This window comes from Panthera onca, chromosome A1 (assembly GCF_046562875.1).
Source record: "Panthera onca isolate mPanOnc1 chromosome A1, mPanOnc1 haplotype 2, whole genome shotgun sequence".
Classification (NCBI taxonomy): domain Eukaryota; kingdom Metazoa; phylum Chordata; class Mammalia; order Carnivora; family Felidae; genus Panthera; species Panthera onca.
In genome coordinates this window covers 122508613-122524801 of record NC_138339.1, presented here as the reverse complement: position 1 = coordinate 122524801, position 16189 = coordinate 122508613, and the positions used below count along the sequence as shown (strand labels likewise).

Genomic DNA, 16189 nt, shown 5'->3' with positions numbered 1-16189 from the left:
GTGACCTTACTGAATTTGTGTATCAGTTCTAACAGTTTTTTGGTGGAGTCTTTCAGGTTTCCTACATAGAGTATCATGTCATCTGCAAATAGTCAAAGTTTGACTTCTTCCTTGCTGATTTGGATGCCTTTTATTTCTTTTTGTTGTCTGGTTGCTGTGGCTGGGACTTCCAGTACTATGTTAAATAACAGTAGTGAGAGTGAACATCCTTATCTTTTTCATGACTGTAGAGGAAAATCTGTCAGTTTTTCCTCACTGAGAATATTAGCTGTGGGTTTTTAACATATGGCCTTTATTATGTTGAGGTATGTTCCCTCTAAACCTACTTTGTTGAGAGTTTTTATCATGAATGGATTTTGTGCTTTGTCAAATGCTTTTTCTGCATCTACTGAAAGGATCATATGGTTCTTATTTATTTTTGGGGTGTATTACATTGATTGATTTATAAATAAATTAAAGTAATATTCTTTATTAATGGGGTATATTACATTGATTGATTTGTAAATATTGAACCACCTTGCAACCTAGGAATAAATCCCACTTGATCATGGTGAATGATTTTTTTTTAATGTATTGTTGGATTCAGCCTCATAGAATAAGTTTGGAAGTTTTCTTTCCCTTTCCGTTTTTTCAAATAGTTTGAGAAGAATAGGTATTAACTCTTCTTTTTTTTTAAACTTTTGCATTCCCATCTTTTTTTAAAAATATTTACTTATTTTTGAAAGAGAGAGAGAGACACACACACAGTGTGAGTAGGGGAGGGGCAGAGAGAGAGGGAGACAGAATCTGAAGAAGGCTCCAGGCTCCAAGCTGTCAGCACAGAGCCCAGTGTGGAACTTGAACTCATGAACTGTGAGATCATGACCTGAGCTGAAGTTGGACACTTAACTGACTGAGCCACCCACTCACCCCTATTAACTCTTCTTTAAATGTTTGGTAGAATTTGCCTTGAAGTCATCTGGCCCTGGACTTTTGTTTCTTGGGAGTTTTTTGATTACTGATTCCATTTCTTTGCCATTTCACAAATAGGTCTGTTCAAGTTTTCTGTTTCTTCCTATTTCAGTTTTGGTAATTATATGTTTCTAGAAGTTTATCCATCTCTTTCAGCTTGTCCAATTTATTGTCATATAGTTTTTCATAATATTCTCTTATAATTGTTTGTATTTATGTGGTGTTGGTTGTTATTTCTCCTCTCTCTTTGTGATTTTTAAAAATTTGGGTCCTTTCTCTTTTCTTTCTGATAAGTCTGCCTAGAAGTTTATGAATTTTATTAATGTTTTCAAAGAACCAGCTTCTGGTTTCATTGATCTGTTCTATTGTTTTTCTCTTTTTTTAAGTTTGTATATCATTTATTTCTGCTCTAATCTCTCCTATTTCCCTCCATCAGTTGGCTTTAGGCTTCATTTATTGTTCTTCCTCTAGCTCCTTTAGGTGTAAGTTCAGGCTGTTTATTTGAGATTTTTTCTTGTTTCTTAAGGTAACCCTGTATTGCTATATACCTTTTTTCTTAGGACAGCTTTTGCTGCATTGCCAAGGTTTTGGACCATCGTTTGTTTCTATGTATTTTTAAAAATCTCTTCTTTGATTTCCTGGTTGACCCATTCAATGTGTATCATCATGATGTTTAACCTCCCTGTATTTGTGGTCTTTCCAAATTTTTCTTGTGGTTGACTTCTAGTTTCATAGTGTTCTGGTTCGAAAAGGTGCATGGTGTGATTTCAGTCTTTTTATATTTGTTGAGGCCTGATTTGTGACCTAATAAGTGATCTATTCTGGAGAATGTTCCATGTGCACTCCAGAAGAATGTGAATTCTACTGCTTTAGGATGGAATGTTCTGAATATAACTGTTAAGTCCATCTGGTCCAATGTGTCATTTAAAGCCATTGTTTCCTTGTTTATTTTCTGTTTAAATGATCTGTCCATTGATATAAGTGGGGTGGTAAAGTCTACTGTTATTGCATTATTATCAATTAGTTCCCTTATATTTGTTATTAATTGTTTTACATATTTGGGTGCTTTCACGTTGGGTGCATAAATATTTACAATTGTTAGATCTTCTTGGATTGTCTCCTTCATTATGATATAGTACCCTCCTTTAAGGTAAGTGTACTCTTAATCCCCTTTACCTATTTCACCCTTCTTCCCACCCACTTCCCCTCTGGTAACCATCTTCTCTTAGTTAAGAGTCTGTTTTTTTGTTTGTTTGTTTGTCTCATTTTTCCCCTTTATTCATTTGTTTTGTTTCTTAAATTCCACATATGAATGAAATCATATGGTATTTGTATTTCTCTGACTGATTTATTTTACTTAGCATTATACTCTCTAGATCTATCCATATATTTGCAAATGGCAGGATTTCATTCTTTTTATGGCTAAATAATATTCCATTGTATATATATACCATCTCTTCTTTAGCCACTCATCTATCAATGGAAATGGGCTGCTTCCATAATTTGGCTGTTGTAAATAATGCTGCAGTAAACAGGGGTGCATATATCCCTTCAACTTAGTGTTTTCATATTCTTTGGGTAGATACTCAGTAGAGTAATAAATGGACCATATGATAATTCTATTTTTAAATTTTTTATGAACTTCCATATTGTGTTCGATAGTGTCCACACCAGTTTGCATCCCTACCAAAAGTGCATGAGGGTTCCATTTTCTCCATATCGTCACCAATACTTGTTGCCTTTTTTTTTTTTTTAATTTTAGCCATTCTGATAGGTATGAGGTGATACCTCATTATGGTTTTGACTAGCGTTTCCCTGCTGATGAGTGAATGTTGGACATCTTTTCATGTGTCTTTTGGCCATCTGTATGTTTTCTTTGGAGAAATGTCTATTCATATTTTCTGCCCATTTTTAATTGGATTATTTGGTTTTTGAGTGTTGAGTTGTATAAGTTCTTTATACATTTCGGATACTAACCCTTTATCAGATATGTCATTTGGAAATATCTTCTCCCATTCAGTTGGTTGTCTTTTAGTTTTGTTGCCTGTTTCCTTTGCTGTGCAAAAGCTTTTTATTTTAATGAGGTCCCAATAGTTTATTTTTGCTTTTATTTACCTTGCCTCAGGTGACACATCTAGAAAGATGTTGTTATGGCCAATGTCAGAGAAATTACTGCAAGTGCTCATTTCTATGATTTTTATGATTTCAGCTCTCACATTTAGGTCCTTAATCCATTTTGAGTTTATTTTTGTATATGGTGTAAGAAAGTGGTCCATTTTCATTCTTTTGCATGAGCTGTCTGCTTTTTCCAACATCATTTGTTGAAGAGACTGTATTTTTTTCCATTGCATATTCTTGCTTCCAAGTGTTGTGAGTTTCAGAATTTTAGTGAACATTTATATTTCTTGCTTATTTAAAAGAAAGGTATGTGTAAGTCAAAGAAAGGAGGGTCACAAGGATGATTTGAGCTTTGGAAGCTGTATTATCTGAGTAACTGATTATGTTACCCATGACTGTAACTTTTTTGTAATGTAGTTTGATTTTTTTAACTCTAAATTAGACTGTGATTTGTATGGTCACATAAATTCACCCCTCTAGCCCACACCTAGTTGGACTAATATGTAATGTCCACAGCAGACTTTCAAGAACCATTTATAGTACTTAACTTTAAAGAAATGAGGACGCTTTAAAAATGTGAATGAGTAGGCTTAGCTTAATTATATTCATAGTTGCTGTTTATAGAATTGTTATTAGTATACCTTTTGAGTTTATAGTCAACATATCATCCTGAAATATTCTTTAACTTATAACTAGCTCCCCTATTCTCCATTTTAAAAGGAAATCTAAGTTAAGACTACGATTTCCAACCAACCAGTCTTAAACATTTTTTATAAACCTATGCCACTATAAATTATATGACTAAATGCTATTAAAGACAATTAATTATGAGAAATGTGGTTTTAAAATTTGTACCTGCTCTTATTTAGTGTTACTACATAAATGGTATGCCTCTGTGGTTTTATTGTCCATTTTTGTGCTAATTAAAAACATGCAGATTGGAAAAATCTCAGGCAGATCAAAATTGGAAAGCAATACAGGTGTAATAATTATTCTACTTGCAATTGGGAACATGGGAATAAAATACTCATGAGAATTTGCTCTATTAAGTAAAACTGAAAATGATAAAACACCCCAAGCTTGATCGAAGGATTGCTCTAAGTATGACAGATGAATACTAACATTATGTGATGAAATAAATTTATGTTATGAAATAATCTCAATTAAATTGGAGACTGTAAAAACAGGTGGACATTCATAAAATCTGGGACTTAGAAAGAATGGAAAGAATAAAGAGATAAGAACCATGAACTTTTGGAATGGAGTATATAAATTCTGATGAAAAGAGAAATTCAAGATACTTTCTCCATGCAAAATTCACTTAATACAAATGATTTCTCTTCAAAGACCCCACTAACCCTCTATTATTGTGTTTTCTCAAGAAAGGTATATGAATTAGTTGCTTATATTCCTTGCTTCCTACAAACAAATACCTCTTCTAAGTTTTTCTTCCACTCGTAAATACTTGAGATCTTGGGTCCCTAGAGATACCAAGAATTTTCTTAACAGAAATCTAAGAAATGAAGTTGCCTGAACTTTATATAAACAAAATATTTTAAAATTTACTGCTCCTGACATGATTCATTTTATTTTTATTTTAAAACTGGGAAAACGTATTTTCAAGGCATAAGGAGACCACAGTTATGGTCACACTAAATATTCAGAAGTTAAGTCTCTTAATGCTTTCAGCAAACATGAGAAGTGTTGTTCTACGCTTTAACAAAACTGAAGGAAAAAAATCAGGTTAAAATAAAATTTAACATTTATTAATAAAATTGATAATTATAGTTCGTACTTACTATTTGACCACATGATGTCGCTCTTTACCGCGAAATTCTCTCATTCAAGACAAAACGAAGTCCTCCGTTTTCATATTAGAAAGATTCTCCACTGTGTTTTTCTATGCGGATGTTGAACAATGGAGAGCACATCAGGATAGTAACGAAGGGGTAAGATTCCTCCAAATATTGAGATAAGTTACGCCGATTTGAATAATTTTAAAATCCCAATTAATTTGAAATGGTGTACTCGAATCGAGGCGACCGGGGGCACCAGCATCTACTGCTGTTTTTTATAATCCTCACAGCCTGGGAAAGCGGGAGCGGCCAGGTCCACTACTCAGTCCCGGAGGAGGCCAAACACGGCACCTTCGTGGGCCGCATCGCGCAGGACCTGGGGCTGGAGCTGGCGGAGCTGGTGCCGCGCTTTTTCCGAGTGGCGTCCAAAGGTCGCGGGGACCTTCTGGAGGTAAACCTGCAGAATGGTATTTTGTTTGTGAATTCTCGGATCGACCGCGAGGAGCTGTGTGGGCGGAGCGCGGAATGCAGCATCCACCTGGAGGTGATCGTGGACAGGCCGCTGCAGGTTTTCCATGTGGAAGTGGAGGTGAAGGACATTAACGACAACCCGCCCGTATTCCCGGAGACAAAAAAGAATCTGTTTATAGCCGAATCCAGGATGCTTGACTCTAGGTTTCCACTAGAGGACGCTTCCGATGCAGATATCGAGGAGAACGCTCTGTTGACTTACAAACTGAGCCCCAACGAGTTTTTCTCTCTGGACGTACCAACCAATGGCGAACAGGAAAAACCTCTTGGTCTTGTATTACGGAAATCTTTAGACAGGGAAGAATCTCCGGAACTTCATTTATTGCTCACAGCCACTGATAGAGGCAAACCTGAGCTGACTGGCACTGTTCAGTTACTCATCAAAGTGCTGGATGCCAATGACAACGCACCAGTTTTCGACAGAACACTCTATGCGGTGAAATTACCAGAAAATGTTCCCAATGGAACATTGGTAATTAAACTTAATGCCTCAGATTTGGATGACGGCATGAATGGGGATATTATTTATTCATTCTCTAGTGACGTTTCCCCAGATGTAAAATCTAAATTCTACATGGATGCCATAAATGGAGAAATTATAGCAATAGGACATATAGATTTTGAAGAATGTAAAACCTACAAAATTCGAGTAGAAGCGATCGATAAAGGCTATCTACCACTAGCTGGTCACTGTACAGTTCTTGTGCAAGTTTTGGACGCTAATGATAATGCTCCAGAGTTGGCTGTTACTTCCCTGTCTCTCCCTATCTCAGAGAATGCTCAGCGGGGCACAGTCATCACCTTGATCAGTGTGTCTGACCGAGATTCTGGAGCTAATGGCCAGGTGACCTGCACACTGTCGCCCCATGTCCCCTTCAAGCTGGTGTCCACCTTCAAGAATTACTATTCGCTGGTGCTGGACAGCGCCCTGGACCGCGAGAGCGTGGCGGACTATGCTCTAGTAGTGACAGCACGGGACGGGGGCTCGCCTTCGCTGTCGGCCACGGCCAGCGTGTCCGTGGAAGTGGCCGACGTGAACGACAACGCGCCGGCATTCGCGCAGGCCGAGTACACGGTGTTCGTGAAGGAGAACAACCCTCCCGGCTGCCACATCTTCACGGTGTCCGCGCGGGACGCGGACGCGCAGGAGAACGCGCTGGTGTCCTACTCGCTGGTGGAGCGGCGGGTGGGCGAGCGTGCGCTGTCGAGCTACGTGTCGGTGCACGCGGAGAGCGGCAAGGTGTACGCGCTGCAGCCGCTGGACCACGAGGAGCTGGAGCTGCTGCAGTTCCAAGTGAGCGCGCGCGACGCGGGCGTGCCTCCGCTGGGCAGCAACGTGACGCTGCAGGTGTTCGTGCTGGACGAGAACGACAACGCGCCCGCGCTGCTGCCGCTGCCTGGGGCGGGCGGCGCGGGCGGCGCCGTGAGCGAGCTGGTGTGGCGGTCGGTGGGCGCGGGCCACGTGGTGGCGAAGGTGCGCGCGGTGGACGCCGACTCGGGCTACAACGCGTGGCTGTCGTACGAGCTGCAGCCGGCGGCGGGTGGCGCGCGCAGCCCGTTCCGCGTGGCGCTGTACACGGGCGAGATCAGCACGACGCGCAGCCTGGACGAGGCGGACTCGCCGCGCCAGCGCCTGCTGGTGCTGGTGAGGGACCACGGCGAGCCGGCGCTGACGGCCACGGCCACCGTGCTGCTGTCGCTGGTGGAGAGCGGCCAGGCGCCCAAGGCCTCGTCGCGGGTGTTGGCGGGCGCCGCCGGCGCGGAGGCGGCGCTGGTGGATGTCAACGTGTACCTGATCATCGCCATCTGCGCGGTGTCCAGCCTGCTGGTGCTCACGCTGCTGCTGTACGTGGCGCTGCGGTGCTCGGCGCCGCCCAGCGAGGGCGCGTGCGGGCCGGGGAAGCCCACGCTGGTGTGTTCCAGCGCGGTGGGGAGCTGGTCGTACTCGCAGCAGAGGCGGCAGAGGGTGTGCTCTGGGGAGGGTCCGCCCAAGACCGACCTCATGGCTTTTAGTCCCAGCCTTCCCCCGTGTCCTGGATCTCTGAATCCAACGGAAGATCCACAAGCTTCTTTGGAGTCTTCTGGAAAGGTCGGTTGTTCAAATATTTTATTTATTTATAGATTTATATTTGAAGCCTGAAAAATATTCTCGTTACCTCAGACGGTACTTAAATAGTTTTACCCAGTTATTATAGAGATCTGTCAATATTTTCTTGTTTTTCAGAAGTGAGTACTTTTATACCTGACTTTTGAGTTTCAATTTCTAATTGAGAATCATTAAAAACCATACATTGAGTAGGTATTTATTGGGTGCTGAATCAGTTTTATTTAAAATCTGTTATGGGGTTGTATTGAATTTCTATAGCCAGGCTACCTCTCTGCCTGAGAAGTATCAGTTGAAAAACAATTTAATTGCTACACATTAAGTATACTTCAGCATCACTCTGTCATTTATTCATTTCTAAAGTATGCATGATATTTTAGTATAATTCTGTTGTTTATAAGAAACCCATAAGCAGAAATATGTAGTAGCTGTTACCTTGTTAACTTTGTAGTTTTTTACTTTCCTCTGGATGGAGACTGGAAACATGGTTGGTCAGCACTACTCAGTGTTTACGTCAATGAGTAAATTTCAGTGTGCCCTAGAAATCAGTTACTTTGCTTTAGGAATCAAACACCAAATGTTAGAAATGTAACACTCCTTCCAACTTGTGTAAAATATGTTTCTTTATGCTTGACATTGATATTTTATCTGATATTAGAGAAAATACTTCCTGACATGTACTTTCTTTCTTCAAATGACTTTCTCCTTTTTACTAAAAATTTTGTTAGTATATGTTTGAGCATTAGAGATATATCTAAGTTCTACACTCTGAATTCTCTTGAAATTCATAGTCTGTAACTTAAAAAGTTACTCCATCAGTGGAGAGGATGATTTACTTTCCCTCTCAATATTCTGAAAGACAGAAATCTGGAGATGAGATTGTACACCTTTAAACTTATTACATGTTAAACTTATATTTCCTGAATTGTGGTGGTTCTTCACACTGGGTCTTTAGTCCAAGCTTTTATTTTCTAATTTATATTTTAGAAACTTCCTTTATATTTATGTAGCATTTTTGTTATGTGACTTATTTTTATATTGTGGTGTTTTTATTGTGTTAGATATTTTACAAGGTACTCCTTAATTAAAAACTCAGCAGAGTGGGGAACCTGGGTGGCTCAGTTGTTAAGCGTCCAGCTCTTGGTTTTCGCTCAGGTTATGATCTCATGGTTTGTGAGTTTGAGCCCCTCCCCAGGCTCTGCACTAACAGCATGGAGCCTGCTTGGGATTCTCTCTCCCTCTCTCTCTGCCCTTCCCCTGCTCATGCATGCTTTCTCTTCTCTCTCAAAATAAATAAATGAACTTAAAAAAAAAAACTCAGAGCAAAATCAGAGTACCTTTGAGAATAGAGCCACAATATAACAATGAAAGTGCAAGTGAAATTAATTTAAATAATACATTTCAGCATTTTTTTCTTTTCCCTTATAGAGGACATGTTTGTTATATGTTACAAAGTGATCTGTTTTCTTTTCATCATGTTTATTTCCAAACTTGAGTATTCTCTGAGCTCCTGTAATCAATCTTGTCTACGTCTATCAGGATAACTCACCTTAGATCTAGACTTATACCTTCAAATATCTCTGTCCTTGCACTTTTTTTCAGGTTCCATATGTCACTTGAATTGGGCTCAGGTATTTGATTATATGTTATATGGATTATATGGATCAAGGAGTGCTAGAAATCTAACTCCCCGCTCCTTTAGTCTCTTAGAGCTAGTATTATTTATTATTTACTATGTTTTCTATAATTATAAATTTTATTCTTTATTATTGATAGCTGTATTGATATAATTGGTAATTTCATCCTTTATATTAATATTTATTTTCTTTTTAATATGGGCTATCATCATGTGCAAATTTTCAGAAGATCTAGCAATGAATTTATCTTTTGGATCATCAGGAAGCATGCACACACTGGGATCCAGGGAGGTTAGGATTTGAAACAGCTGAGAAGTTCAAAATGGAGAAGTGAGAGCATGGAAGACACTTTAGTTTTTTGCCCAGTAACTAGCCCTCTGTGTTTCTGTGGGTAACACTCCTCAATTCAAGCAGCAACCATTAAATCAATAATGAAACTTCCTATGTCAGCCCCTAAATTGTAGTTTTTATATAGGGTTAACTATCTAAGTTCTGACTTAATCTTAGACACTTTTGAGAGTGAAGGGACACTATAAGTAAGTATACGAGACTACAGACATAAACAGAGTATATCCCAGGTAACTTGGGGTCTATGGCCAGCCTATCCTATCCTAGACCTGATAATGCTAACTGCATTAGCAACATCTGGAGTCCTTATTGAACATTCTGGTTCCCAGACTCTACTCCACAATTTCTGAAATAAGTAGGACTGGCAAACTTGCTTTTCAATAAGCACTCCAGGTGTTTCTTATTCAGCTGAAGTTTTAGATCTAATAGGCTTATGAGACACTTAGCGAAGCAAGTTCCTATTATTTGAGAGTATATAATTTAACTACCCCTGCTTTGTATTCATTATTGCAGATTTAACTGGCACATTTATGCTATTACTTGCTATAAAATGCACATTAACAGGAATGGAGTATAGTTTATATTATTACCTTGTGTTGCGATGATTATTCACTAATAAACTTATTTTTAGATTCCAGAAAGTAGCTCAAACTAAACATTGATTAGTATCGTAGATAGATACATAAGTTGTTACGCTTTAATTTGTGCTTTACAAGAAAAATAGCCACTAAAACCAGAATTTGAATGGATTTTCACCTAGGGTCAATCTGAAGAAGTAGAAGATTATAAAAACAATTTAGTGGCACACATGAATCCATGAATTAAATGACTCTCATTCCTGTCACTTTTTTTGTTCATAAGTGTTAGTCTGTTTTTCAGCTCTTAATAGCAACTGAAAGAATTCAAAATTATTGATCTCTGTTATAACTTACAATATCATTAAAGTAAAGAAAATAACCTTTGGATAAGACCAAAGGTCCTATTATTAAGTTTTTCCTTTTTGGGAAAAAAAGAACTTTTTCTCTTTTTTCAGTAGTGCAGATATATTAATAGAGAATTTCATTTGCTAAATACTTGATTCTAAAAACTTCAAGAGAGAAAATATTTTACTCCAGGTGATGATGAATATTTTATTGACACTGATAAAACTATTAGATAATTCCCAAACTGTATATTTGGGGTACTCAAAAAGCTTAAATATAACAAAGATGAAAGTGCTTATCTTTAGAATCATAATTAAAGTTCTTTTTTCCCATGTAAGATACATATAAAAAATGTGACTTCTCCCTGTATAACTGATTTCTCAAAAAAAGTACTTTTCTGCTTTCCTAAGATGGGAACCACCCACCACTCAGCCTGTGTAGTAGCAATCGTAAAGGTATTGCAGAGTGATAATATTATATAGGTAATAATTTTTACCAAAAAGCTGATTTTGGTCTCGACCATTATGAAAATAAATGTGGCTAAATCGAGGGCTGAAAATATTGCCATTTATGAGCCACTCACTTTCCTTAAGGTAATATCCTAGGTCTCCTTAAGGTAATATCCTAGGTATTTAATGTATCATAATTCACACAACCCCCACATTATTATTGTATGAATGTTATGAAACTGGAAACAGAGACAGAGAGAGTCACACAACCAGTAAGTTTAAGAATAGGAATCAGAATGGAGTCATTTCCAATATTGAGCTGGTGTTCTCCTCTCAACTTTCTAGTGATGACTGAAATTTAAGAGTTTCAAACACCTCACAGAGAAGTGATACTTGAGATTAGCGTCTGGTAAGGTTTATTTAATCGCAAAAATAATGAGAAAGAGAAATGAATTAAGTATCAAACTTGAAGACATATAAATTTGTTATCCAGCAAAAAACTAATACACTGGTATTATAAAATATTAAGAGCATTTTCAAATGTAGCTAATGAGAGTCAGGGGGAAGAAATTACTTCCCGAGATTCTGAATTTAAGAAAACGCTGAACTGAAGGTCGACAATGATTATTATTATGTACAAAAGAGACCTCATGTGAAGTTTTGAAGATCCATAGAGCTACAAATATGTACAAATAGAATCAAACGCTGTGAATGAAAGACAAGTTGTTAAAACTCACGGAATTGTACTTACACATTCAGCCACCGGATGTCGCTGTCTTCCACAAAATTTTTTTTGGAACAAAGGCATAATCCTGTTTCTCGAGGACTAGAAAGGAACTACATTCGCAGATCTCGGCCGTTTCCATAAAAGTGGATGTAAGAAATCGAATAGGAAAATTCAGGCAGCAGTTGTTCTAGACCGCTGATTCATCAATTTGTGAATCGGCAGAAAGGTATGATGTTGGTCTACAGACCCAGGGGGCCAAGAGACTGGCGCCTGCTTCTCTTGCTTCTGCTCGTCGCAGCCTGGAAGGCGGGGAGCGGTCAGGTCCACTACTCGGTCCCGGAGGAGGCCAAACACGGCACCTTCGTGGGCCGCATCGCGCAGGACCTGGGGCTGGAGCTAGCGGAGCTGGTGCCGCGGTTTTTCCGAGTGGAGTCCAAAGGTCGCGGGAATCTTCTGGAGGTAAATCTGCAGAATGGTATTTTGTTTGTGAATGCTCGGATCGACCGGGAGGAGTTGTGCGGGCGGAACGCAGAGTGTAGCATCCACCTGGAGGTGATCGTGGACAGGCCGCTGCAGGTTTTCCATGTGGAGGTGGAGGTGAAGGACATTAACGACAACCCACCAGTCTTCTCCGTCTCAGAACAAAAGCTTTCAATACCCGAATCTCGACTGCTTGACTCTCGATTTCCGCTAGAAGGCGCATCTGATGCTGATGTTGGAGAGAATGCAGTGCTTACTTATAGACTCAGTCCAAATGAGTTTTTCATTCTTGATATTATAAGCAAAAAAGACAAAGGCAAATTTCCAGTGCTTGTTCTAGGAAAAATGCTGGATCGTGAAGAAAATCCTCAGCTTCAGTTATTATTAACGGCAACCGATGGAGGCAAACCCGAATATACTGGATCTGTTACTCTGCTGATCTTGGTGTTGGATGCCAATGATAATGCGCCTATGTGTGACCGATCCGTTTATGAAGTTAAAATGTATGAAAATTCAGCGAACCAAACGTTAGTAATATGGCTGAATGCGTCTGATGCGGATGAAGGAATAAACAAAGAAATGATATATTCATTTAGTGCTTTGGTTCCATCCAGTGTAAGAAGGAAATTTCTAATGAATGAAAAAACGGGAGAAATACGAATAAATGATGCTATTGACTTTGAGGATAGTAACACTTATGAAATTCATGTAGATGTGACAGATACAGGAAACCCACCTATGGTTGGTCACTGCACTGTCTTAGTGGAAATTCTGGATGAAAATGATAATTCACCTGAGGTGGCTATCACTTCTTTGGCTCTTCCGGTACAAGAAGATGCTCAGGTGGGCACTGTCATCGCCCTGATCAGCGTGTCCGACCGTGATTCTGGAGCTAATGGCCAGGTGACCTGCACACTGTCGCCCCATGTCCCCTTCAAGCTGGTGTCCACCTTCAAGAATTACTATTCGCTGGTGCTGGACAGCGCCCTGGACCGCGAGAGCGTGGCGGACTATGCTCTAGTAGTGACAGCACGGGACGGGGGCTCGCCTTCGCTGTCGGCCACGGCCAGCGTGTCCGTGGAAGTGGCCGACGTGAACGACAACGCGCCGGCATTCGCGCAGGCCGAGTACACGGTGTTCGTGAAGGAGAACAACCCTCCCGGCTGCCACATCTTCACGGTGTCCGCGCGGGACGCGGACGCGCAGGAGAACGCGCTGGTGTCCTACTCGCTGGTGGAGCGGCGGGTGGGCGAGCGTGCGCTGTCGAGCTACGTGTCGGTGCACGCGGAGAGCGGCAAGGTGTACGCGCTGCAGCCGCTGGACCACGAGGAGCTGGAGCTGCTGCAGTTCCAAGTGAGCGCGCGCGACGCGGGCGTGCCTCCGCTGGGCAGCAACGTGACGCTGCAGGTGTTCGTGCTGGACGAGAACGACAACGCGCCCGCGCTGCTGCCGCTGCCTGGGGCGGGCGGCGCGGGCGGCGCCGTGAGCGAGCTGGTGTGGCGGTCGGTGGGCGCGGGCCACGTGGTGGCGAAGGTGCGCGCGGTGGACGCCGACTCGGGCTACAACGCGTGGCTGTCGTACGAGCTGCAGCCGGCGGCGGGTGGCGCGCGCAGCCCGTTCCGCGTGGCGCTGTACACGGGCGAGATCAGCACGACGCGCAGCCTGGACGAGGCGGACTCGCCGCGCCAGCGCCTGCTGGTGCTGGTGAGGGACCACGGCGAGCCGGCGCTGACGGCCACGGCCACCGTGCTGCTGTCGCTGGTGGAGAGCGGCCAGGCGCCCAAGGCCTCGTCGCGGGTGTTGGCGGGCGCCGCCGGCGCGGAGGCGGCGCTGGTGGATGTCAACGTGTACCTGATCATCGCCATCTGCGCGGTGTCCAGCCTGCTGGTGCTCACGCTGCTGCTGTACGTGGCGCTGCGGTGCTCGGCGCCGCCCAGCGAGGGCGCGTGCGGGCCGGGGAAGCCCACGCTGGTGTGTTCCAGCGCGGTGGGGAGCTGGTCGTACTCGCAGCAGAGGCGGCAGAGGGTGTGCTCTGGGGAGGGTCCGCCCAAGACCGACCTCATGGCTTTTAGTCCCAGCCTTACCCCGTGTCCAGTACCAGATGTGCAAAGGGAAGAACAGTCTAGTGGAGAGGACTACTCAAGGAAGGTGAGTTATTACTTTTTATTTCCATATGTTGCCTTATGAATAATATTTTATTAACCGCTTTCCCCCGTCTTATGTATGTCTCGGATATCTTCATCCTTTATAACATAGCATATTTCTATAATCAAATATTTTAGTAATACCTAATGTAATATTTATTTTAAAGTTCATGTTGTATTTTGTCTATTGTACCTTATGCATTTTTTCTTGATACTTCAATTTTTTAAATTATTCAACCTATTTTTAAATATTTATATTTCCAATACAAGTATTTGATGTAGTTTGTAGGTTTTTTTCCCTTAAACCACTGTCTTTTTTTTATGTTACAAGTATTTATGAGATTAGTACTTTATTTAATTTGTACTCATTAGTACTTTAATTTTATTTAACTTTCAAATCTAAATTTTGAAATGACCCTATTATCTTAACAAAGACTGCTCTGGTAAATTCTCTTGATGGTGAAACAATATAACTTATAATGCATACTATATCCTCAGTAGGCAGTGTTTACATTTTGTTTTTAATGGTAAGATATGTAGACTTAAAGTTTGTTCATAAATGTCATAATTGGGGCACCTGGATGGCTCATTCGGTTGAGCATCCTACTTTGACTCAGGTCATGGTCTTAATGTGTTCAAATGCAACATTGGGCTCCCTCCTATGAGCAGGAAGTCTGCTTAGGATCCTCTGTCCTCTTCTTTCTCTGCCCCCCACCCCCCGCCCACTCGCAGGCTCTCTCGCAAAAATAAACATTAAACATAAAAATAGTTATTATGTAATAGTTATTGACATAATTTTACGCAGTAGCTTTTTATCATCTACTCCTCTATCAGCATGAAATCTTGCTTATGATATTCAAGTATTAGCTTTTTCATTCTGAGGAAAGAGTCATGATTATGTTTAATAATGGAGAATATTTGAAAATCACTTTAAGGAGCTCAAAAAAGTTACTTTAGTCAAAATTAATATGAAAAATTTGAAGAGAAAATTGAATTGTTTTCTTAGAATGTTTCCTACTGATTTCATATCATATAAGTGCAATTTAGGTTATAACTACTTTAGTCATCTTAAACAGGGTTGTGTTGGAAGAGGTGGACTGAGAAATGCCAGATAATTAACTCGCAGGATGCCAACACTATCCTATTCATTATTACATTCTAAAACATGTTATCTGATCCCTATGATTTAATTTTTGTTTAAGTTCAGTGTTACCAAAATAGCAGTGCAACTAGTTTACGATCTTGACTCTGGTTCTTAGCAATACTTTTTCCTTTCTGTATGCAGACTGAATTTTTACTCTGAATGTGCCTCACAAAAAGCTTCCCATAAATCTTGAAATCTCAGGGCACCTGGGTCACTCAGTTGGTTAAGTATCCCTCTATTGATTTTGGCTTAGGACATGATCTTGTAGTTCATGAGTTCGAGCCCACATTGGCTCCTCACCAACAGTGCGACAGTGAGGAGCCTACTTGGGATTCTCTCTCTCTTTGTCTCTGTCTCTCCCCGCACCTCCCCCCCCCCCAAAAAAAATAAAAAAAAAAAAACCCAAAAAACCCTTGAAATCTCTATTCAAGTTTAGGAACACCAGAAAAGACAATTGTGGCAGGAGTTTAAGCATGGCATTGCCTTCAGTGTTAATACTTCCCATGGCCAGTCTCTAACTCTTAGAGATTACAAATGATAAGTTAATGCAAAGTATTTAAACTTGTGTACAGAATTCCTTTCTTTTATATCTGCCTTCTCTTTCAGCCCTTTATAATGTCATTTTATCCCCCTTGCAGAAAGGTCTTATACTAAGGTATCTGTTTATCTGAGCAATTAATGAAACACAGAATTGTGTGTTTACCAATTTAGTCTTATTTATTTTACTTTGCTTTTGGGGGGGCATGTTTTTTTTTTTTTTTTATTTTTTAATATATGAAATTTACTGTCAAATTGGTTTCCATACAACACCCAGTGCTCATCCCAAAAGGTGCTGGG

The 16189-nt window shown here is 40.8% G+C and overlaps 2 protein-coding genes across 2 annotated transcripts; both read left to right on the top strand.

Moving 5' to 3' along the window:
• Nucleotides 1–5042: 5042 nt before the first annotated feature.
• Nucleotides 5043–9120, top strand: LOC132676619 (protocadherin alpha-7-like). Its single transcript, XM_078432215.1, has 2 exons — nt 5043–7485; nt 9103–9120. The coding sequence occupies exons 1-2, from the start codon at nt 5089–5091 to the stop codon at nt 9118–9120; spliced, it is 2415 nt and encodes an 804-aa protein (XP_078288341.1). The 5' UTR covers nt 5043–5088.
• A 2451-nt stretch (nt 9121–11571) lies between these two features.
• On the top strand, nt 11572–16023 carry LOC132677281 (protocadherin alpha-10-like). The gene is made up of 2 exons (XM_078432168.1): nt 11572–14212; nt 15991–16023. The coding sequence occupies exons 1-2, from the start codon at nt 11813–11815 to the stop codon at nt 16021–16023; spliced, it is 2433 nt and encodes an 810-aa protein (XP_078288294.1). The 5' UTR covers nt 11572–11812.
• Nucleotides 16024–16189: the final 166 nt, after the last annotated feature.

What these genes read in the sequence shown, in the direction of transcription:
- LOC132676619 (XM_078432215.1), top strand. Translation starts at nt 5,089, where the DNA reads ATGGTGTACTCGAATCGAGGCGACCGGGGGCACCAGCATCTACTGCTG.
- LOC132677281 (XM_078432168.1), top strand. Translation starts at nt 11,813, where the DNA reads ATGATGTTGGTCTACAGACCCAGGGGGCCAAGAGACTGGCGCCTGCTT. An exon ending in GAGAGGACTACTCAAGGAAG is followed by an intron (nt 14,213 to 15,990) that starts GTGAGTTATTAC and finishes TCCCCCTTGCAG; the next exon opens with AAAGGTCTTATACTAAGGTA.